The sequence below is a fragment of the Oncorhynchus gorbuscha genome, linkage group LG18, assembly GCF_021184085.1.
Source record: "Oncorhynchus gorbuscha isolate QuinsamMale2020 ecotype Even-year linkage group LG18, OgorEven_v1.0, whole genome shotgun sequence".
NCBI lineage: Eukaryota > Metazoa > Chordata > Actinopteri > Salmoniformes > Salmonidae > Oncorhynchus > Oncorhynchus gorbuscha.
In genome coordinates, this window is record NC_060190.1 from 74,548,533 (window position 1) to 74,555,934 (window position 7,402).

Consider the following 7,402-nt stretch of genomic DNA (forward strand, 5'->3'; position numbering starts at 1 on the left):
GACAGGGTCTGATTTGTTCTCTCTCTCTGTCTCTCTCTCAGACAGGGTCTGATTTGTTCTCTCTCTCTGTCCCCTCTCAGACAGGGTCTGATTTGTTCTCTCTCTCTGTCCCCTCTCAGACAGGGTCTGATTTGTTCTCTCTCTCTCTGTCTCTCTCAGACAGGGTCTGATTTGTTCTCTCTCTCTGTCTCTCTCAGACAGGGTCTGATTTGTTCTCTCTCTCTGTCTCTCTCAGACAGGGTCTGATTTGTTCTCTCTCTCTGTCCCCTCTCAGACAGGGTCTGATTTGTTCTCTCTCTCTCTGTCTCTCTCAGACAGGGTCTGATTTGTTCTCTCTCTCTCTGTCTCTCTCAGACAGGGTCTGATTTGTTCTCTCTCTCTGTCTCTCTCAGACAGGGTCTGATTTGTTCTCTCTCTCTGTCTCTCTCAGACAGGGTCTGATTTGTTCTCTCTCTCTCTGTCTCTCTCAGACCGGGTCTGGATGCAGAGGATGACCTCCAGAATCTGCACTCTGATGGCGTGCCCACAGAGGTTACTGATTGGCTGGCTTCAACCTTCACTCAGAGGGCCCGCCGCCCCGCCCGCCGCTCCGACGACAAACCAAAGTTCCGCAGCATCGTCCACGCAGTGCAGGCTGGGATATTCGTTGAGAGGTAGATGGAAAACATTATTATCCTCAATGAGGACGTTCACTTATAATATACTGCAAAGGAGGCTCACCCAGTGAGGTCGAGGAGGACGGTCCTACTCATTCATCTGAGAAAGAAATTAAATATAAATAAATAATAAATAAACTCCTAAATAAAGTTGTGCATAGGGTTTGTAAAGTGTGTGTGTTTTACGATCATCTTAAGAAGCGGACCAAAATTATATTTTAATTAAAGAAAGCACTTGAACACTGAATACCAAACAGTAAACGAAAAACGACCGTGAAGCTATATACCAAAATGTGCTGACACAAGCAACTAACATAGACAATCACCCACCACCCACAATGACAAAACAGGCTGCCTAAATATGGTTCCCAATCAGAGACAATGACTAACACCTGCCTCTGATTGAGAACCATATCAGGCCAAACACAGAAACAGACAAACTAGACACACAACATAGAATGCCCACTCAGATCACACCCTGACCAAACAAAACATAGAAACATACAAAGCAAACTATGGTCAGGGCTTGACAGTGTGTCACAGGGTCAGGATAAGTTCATCTATCATTAGCAGTGGAATGCATTATTCACATTCGGTTGAAACAAGGAAATTACAGATTCACTTGTGAGATTGTCCAATGCCAAACATTCCATGTGCTGTTGTTTCAGGATGTTCCGAAGGGCCTACACTGCTACCATGCCTGACCAACCTGCAGCAGTAGTTAACTGTCTCCGGGTAACAACGGCTTATCTATTATCAGTCTATAAGTCTTTCATTGGGCAACACATTTTTAAAAACATTTTTTTAAAATTTAATAACCTTTATTTAAACTAGGCAAGTCAGTTTCCCTAAGCCCATAAGGCACCACATAGGGAGCAGAGCCGGTCAGTTTCCCCAAGCCCATAAGGCACCACATAGGGAGCAGAGTCAGGAGTGTCCCCAAGCCCATAAGGCACCACATAGGGAGCAGAGTCAGGAGTTTCCCCAAGCCCATTAGGCACCACATAGGGAGCAGAGCCAGTAAGTTTCCCCAAGCCCATTAGGCACCACATAGGGAGCAGAACCAGGAGTTTTCCCAAGCCCATAAGGCACCACATAGGGAGCAGAGCCAGTCAGTTTCCCCAAGCCCATTAGGCACCACATAGGGAGCAGAACCAGTCAGTTTCCCCAAGCCCATAAGGCACCACATAGGGAGCAGAGCCAGTCAGTTTCCCCAAGCCCATAAGGCACCACATAGGGAGCAGAGTCAGGAGTTTCCCCAAGCCCATAAGGCACCACATAGGGAGCAGAGCCAGTCAGTTTCCCCAAGCCCATAAGGCACCACATAGGGAGCAGAGTCAGGAGTTTCCCCAAACCCATAAGGCACCACATAGGGAGCAGAGCCAGTCAGTTTCCCCAAGCCCATAAGGCACCACATAGGGAGCAGAGCCAGGAGTTTCCCCAAGCCCATATGGCACCACATAGGGAGCAGAGCCAGGAGTTTCCCCAAGCCCATAAGGCACCACATAGGGAGCAGAGCCAGGAGTTTCCCCAAGCCCATAAGGCACCACATAGGGAGCAGAGCCAGGAGTTTCCCCAAGCCCATAAGGCACCACATAGGGAACAGAGCCAGGAGTTTTCCCAAGCCCATAAGGCACCACATAGGGAGCAGAGCCAGGATTTTCCCCAAGCCCATAAGGCACCACATAGGGAGCAGAGCCAGGAGTTTCCCCAAGCCCATAAGGCACCACATAGGGAGCAGAACCAGGAGTTTCCCCAAGCCCATAAGGCACCACATAGGGAGCAGAACCAGGAGTTTCCCCAAGCCCATAAGGCACCACATAGGGAGCAGAGCCAGGAGTTTCCCCAAGCCCATAAGGCACCACATAGGGAGCAGAGCCAGGAGTTTCCCCAAGCCCATAAGGCACCACATAGGGAGCAGAACCAGGAGTTTTCCCAAGCCCATAAGGCACCACATAGGGAGCAGAGCCAGTCAGTTTCCCCAAGCCCATTAGGCACCACATAGGGAGCAGAACCAGTCAGTTTCGCCAAGCCCATAAGGCACCACATAGGGAGCAGAGCCAGTCAGTTTCCCCAAGCCCATAAGGCACCACATAGGGAGCAGAGTCAGGAGTTTCCCCAAGCCCATAAGGCACCACATAGGGAGCAGAGCCAGTCAGTTTCCCCAAGCCCATAAGGCACCACATAGGGAGCAGAGCCAGGAGTTTCCCCAAGCCCATAAGGCACCACATAGGGAGCAGAACCAGGAGTTTCCCCAAGCCCATAAGGCACCACATAGGGAGCAGAGCCAGGAGTTTCCCCAAGCCCATAAGGCACCACATAGGGAGCAGAGCCAGTCAGTTTCCCCAAGCCCATAAGGCACCACATAGGGAGCAGAGCCAGGAGTTTCCCCAAGCCCATAAGGCACCACATAGGGAGCAGAGCCAGGAGTTTCCCCAAGCCCATAAGGCACCACATAGGGAGCAGAGCCAGTCAGTTTCCCCAAACCCATAAGGCACCACATAGGGAGCAGAGTCAGGAGTTTCCCCAAGCCCATAAGGCACCACATAGGGAGCAGAGCCAGTCAGTTTCCCCAAGCCCATAAGGCACCACATTGGGAGCAGAGCCAGGAGTTTCCCCAAGCCCATAAGGCACCACATAGGGAGCAGAGCCAGGAGTTTCCCCAAGCCCATAAGGCACCACATAGGGAGCAGAGCCAGTCAGTTTCCCCAAGCCCATAAGGCACCACATAGAGAGCAGAGCCAGGAGTTTCCCCAAGCCCATAAGGCACCACATAGGGAGCAGAGCCAGGAGTTTCCCCAAGCCCATAAGGCACCACATAGGGAGCAGAACCAGGAGTTTTCCCAAGCCCATAAGGCACCACATAGGGAGCAGAGTCAGGAGTTTCCCCAAGCCCATAAGGCACCACATAGGGAGCAGAACCAGGAGTTTCCCCAAGCCCATAATGCACCACATAGGGAGCAGAGCCAGTCAGTTTCCCCAAGCCCATTAGGCACCACATAGGGAGCAGAACCAGTCAGTTTCCCCAAGCCCATAAGGCACCACATAGGGAGCAGAGCCAGTCAGTTTCCCCAAGCCCATAAGGCACCACATAGGGAGCAGAGTCAGGAGTTTCCCCAAGCCCATAAGGCACCACATAGGGAGCAGAGCCAGTCAGTTTCCCCAAGCCCATAAGGCACCACATAGGGAGCAGAGTCAGGAGTTTCCCCAAACCCATAAGGCACCACATAGGGAGCAGAGCCAGTGAGTTTCCCCAAGCCCATAAGGCACCACATAGGGAGCAGAGCCAGGAGTTTCCCCAAGCCCATATGGCACCACATAGGGAGCAGAGCCAGGAGTTTCCCCAAGCCCATAAGGCACCACATAGGGAGCAGAGCCAGGAGTTTCCCCAAGCCCATAAGGCACCACATAGGGAGCAGAGCCAGGAGTTTCCCCAAGCCCATAAGGCACCACATAGGGAACAGAGCCAGGAGTTTTCCCAAGCCCATAAGGCACCACATAGGGAGCAGAGCCAGGATTTTCCCCAAGCCCATAAGGCACCACATAGGGAGCAGAGCCAGGAGTTTCCCCAAGCCCATAAGGCACCACATAGGGAGCAGAACCAGGAGTTTCCCCAAGCCCATAAGGCACCACATAGGGAGCAGAACCAGGAGTTTCCCCAAGCCCATAAGGCACCACATAGGGAGCAGAGCCAGGAGTTTCCCCAAGCCCATAAGGCACCACATAGGGAGCAGAGCCAGGAGTTTCCCCAAGCCCATAAGGCACCACATAGGGAGCAGAACCAGGAGTTTTCCCAAGCCCATAAGGCACCACATAGGGAGCAGAGCCAGTCAGTTTCCCCAAGCCCATTAGGCACCACATAGGGAGCAGAACCAGTCAGTTTCCCCAAGCCCATAAGGCACCACATAGGGAGCAGAGCCAGTCAGTTTCCCCAAGCCCATAAGGCACCACATAGGGAGCAGAGTCAGGAGTTTCCCCAAGCCCATAAGGCACCACATAGGGAGCAGAGCCAGTCAGTTTCCCCAAGCCCATAAGGCACCACATAGGGAGCAGAGCCAGGAGTTTCCCCAAGCCCATATGGCACCACATAGGGAGCAGAGCCAGGAGTTTCCCCAAGCCCATAAGGCACCACATAGGGAGCAGAGCCAGGAGTTTCCCCAAGCCCATAAGGCACCACATAGGGAGCAGAGCCAGGAGTTTCCCCAAGCCCATAAGGCACCACATAGGGAACAGAGCCAGGAGTTTTCCCAAGCCCATAAGGCACCACATAGGGAGCAGAGCCAGGAGTTTCCCCAAGCCCATAAGGCACCACATAGGGAGCAGAGCCAGGAGTTTCCCCAAGCCCATAAGGCACCACATAGGGAGCAGAACCAGGAGTTTCCCCAAGCCCATAAGGCACCACATAGGGAGCAGAACCAGGAGTTTCCCCAAGCCCATAAGGCACCACATAGGGAGCAGAGCCAGGAGTTTCCCCAAGCCCATAAGGCACCACATAGGGAGCAGAGCCAGGAGTTTCCCCAAGCCCATAAGGCACCACATAGGGAGCAGAGCCAGGAGTTTCCCCAAGCCCTTAAGGCACCACATAGGGAGCAGAACCAGGAGTTTCCCCAAGCCCATAAGGCACCACATAGGGAGCAGAACCAGGAGTTTCCCCAAGCCCATAAGGCACCACATAGGGAGCAGAGCCAGGAGTTTCCCCAAGCCCATAAGGCACCACATAGGGAGCAGAGCCAGGAGTTTCCCCAAGCCCATATGGCACCACATAGGGAGCAGAGCCAGGAGTTTTCCTAAGCCCATAAGGCACCACATAGGGAGCAGAGCCAGGAGTTTTCCCAAGCCCATAAGGCACCACATAGGGAGCAGAGCCAGTCAGTTTCCCCAAGCCCATAAGGCACCACATAGGGAGCAGAGCCAGTCAGTTTCCCCAAACCCATAAGGCACCACATAGGGAGCAGAGTCAGTCAGTTTCCCCAAGCCCATAAGGCACCACATAGGGAGCAGAGCCAGTCAGTTTCCCCAAGCCCATAAGGCACCACATAGGGAGCAGAGCCAGTCAGTTTCCCCAAGCCCATAAGGCACCACATAGGGAGCAGAGCCAGTCAGTTTCCCCAAACCCATAAGGCACCACATAGGGAGCAGAGCCAGTCAGTTTCCCCAAACCCATAAGGCACCACATAGGGAGCAGAGTCAGGAGTTTCCCCAAGCTCATAAGGCACCACATAGGGAGCAGAGCCAGTCAGTTTCCCCAAACCCATAAGGCACCACATAGGGAGCAGAGTCAGGAGTTTCCCCAAGCCCATAAGGCACCACATAGGGAGCAGAGCCAGTCAGTTTCCCCAAGCCCATAAGGCACCACATTGGGAGCAGAGCCAGGAGTTTCCCCAAGCCCATAAGGCACCACATAGGGAGCAGAGCCAGGAGTTTCCCCAAGCCCATAAGGCACCACATAGGGAGCAGAGCCAGTCAGTTTCCCCAAGCCCATAAGGCACCACATAGAGAGCAGAGCCAGGAGTTTCCCCAAGCCCATAAGGCACCACATAGGGAGCAGAGCCAGGAGTTTCCCCAAGCCCATAAGGCACCACATAGGGAGCAGAACCAGGAGTTTTCCCAAGCCCATAAGGCACCACATAGGGAGCAGAGTCAGGAGTTTCCCCAAGCCCATAAGGCACCACATAGGGAGCAGAGCCAGGAGTTTCCCCAAGCCCATAATGCACCACATAGGGAGCTGAGCCAGGAGTTTCCCCAAGCCCATAAGGCACCACATAGGGAGCAGAGCCAGTCAGTTTCCCCAAACCCATAAGGCACCACATAGGGAGCAGAGTCAGGAGTTTCCCCAAGCCCATAAGGCACCACATAGGGAGCAGAGCCAGTCAGTTTCCCCAAGCCCATAAGGCACCACATTGGGAGCAGAGCCAGGAGTTTCCCCAAGCCCATAAGGCACCACATAGGGAGCAGAGCCAGGAGTTTCCCCAAGCCCATAAGGCACCACATAGGGAGCAGAGCCAGTCAGTTTCCCCAAGCCCATAAGGCACCACATAGGGAGCAGAGCCAGGAGTTTCCCCAAGCCCATAAGGCACCACATAGGGAGCAGAGCCAGGAGTTTCCCCAAGCCCATAAGGCACCACATAGGGAGCAGAACCAGGAGTTTTCCCAAGCCCATAAGGCACCACATAGGGAGCAGAGTCAGGAGTTTCCCCAAGCCCATAAGGCACCACATAGGGAGCAGAGCCAGGAGTTTACCCAAGCCCATAAGGCACCACATAGGGAGCAGAGCCAGGATTTTCCCCAAGCCCATAAGGCACCACATAGGGAGCAGAACCAGGAGTTTTCCCAACCATGTGACTAGTTTGTCCTGGTCAGGTCATGTGATCAAGAAACCCAAACCTTACTACAATGTGATGTAGTAAAATGGCTATCCCACAGCAGGAGACCTTGTGCCTCTTGGTCGGCCATCATTGGGGCAGCAGCGTAGCCTAGTGGTCAGAGCGTTGGACTTGTGACCGGAAGGTTGCAAGTTCAAACCCCCGAGATGACGAGGTACACATCTGTTGTTCTGCCCCTGAACAGGCAGTTAACCCACTGTTCCTAGGCCGTCATTGAAAATAGGAATGTGTTCTTAACTCACTTTCCTAGTTAAATAAAGGTAAAATAAATTAAATAAAACAACAATTTGATCTTCATTGACTTGCCTAGTTAAATACATGTAGCCATCTTCTTTTTAAATATCAGACTGTCTACAAACAACT

General features: G+C 52.9%; 1 protein-coding gene across 2 annotated transcripts in view; it reads left to right on the forward strand.

The window, feature by feature from the left end:
• Positions 1–7,402, forward strand: part of LOC124003528 (calcium/calmodulin-dependent 3',5'-cyclic nucleotide phosphodiesterase 1B-like) — a 68,137-nt gene that overhangs the window by 38,695 nt on the left and 22,040 nt on the right. For both annotated transcript variants that reach the window (XM_046311854.1, XM_046311853.1), the window contains exons 3-4: positions 471–653; positions 1,325–1,391. In XM_046311854.1, the coding sequence (XP_046167810.1) occupies positions 471–653; positions 1,325–1,391 (250 nt within the window). The remainder of the gene's footprint in view (positions 1–470; positions 654–1,324; positions 1,392–7,402) is intronic.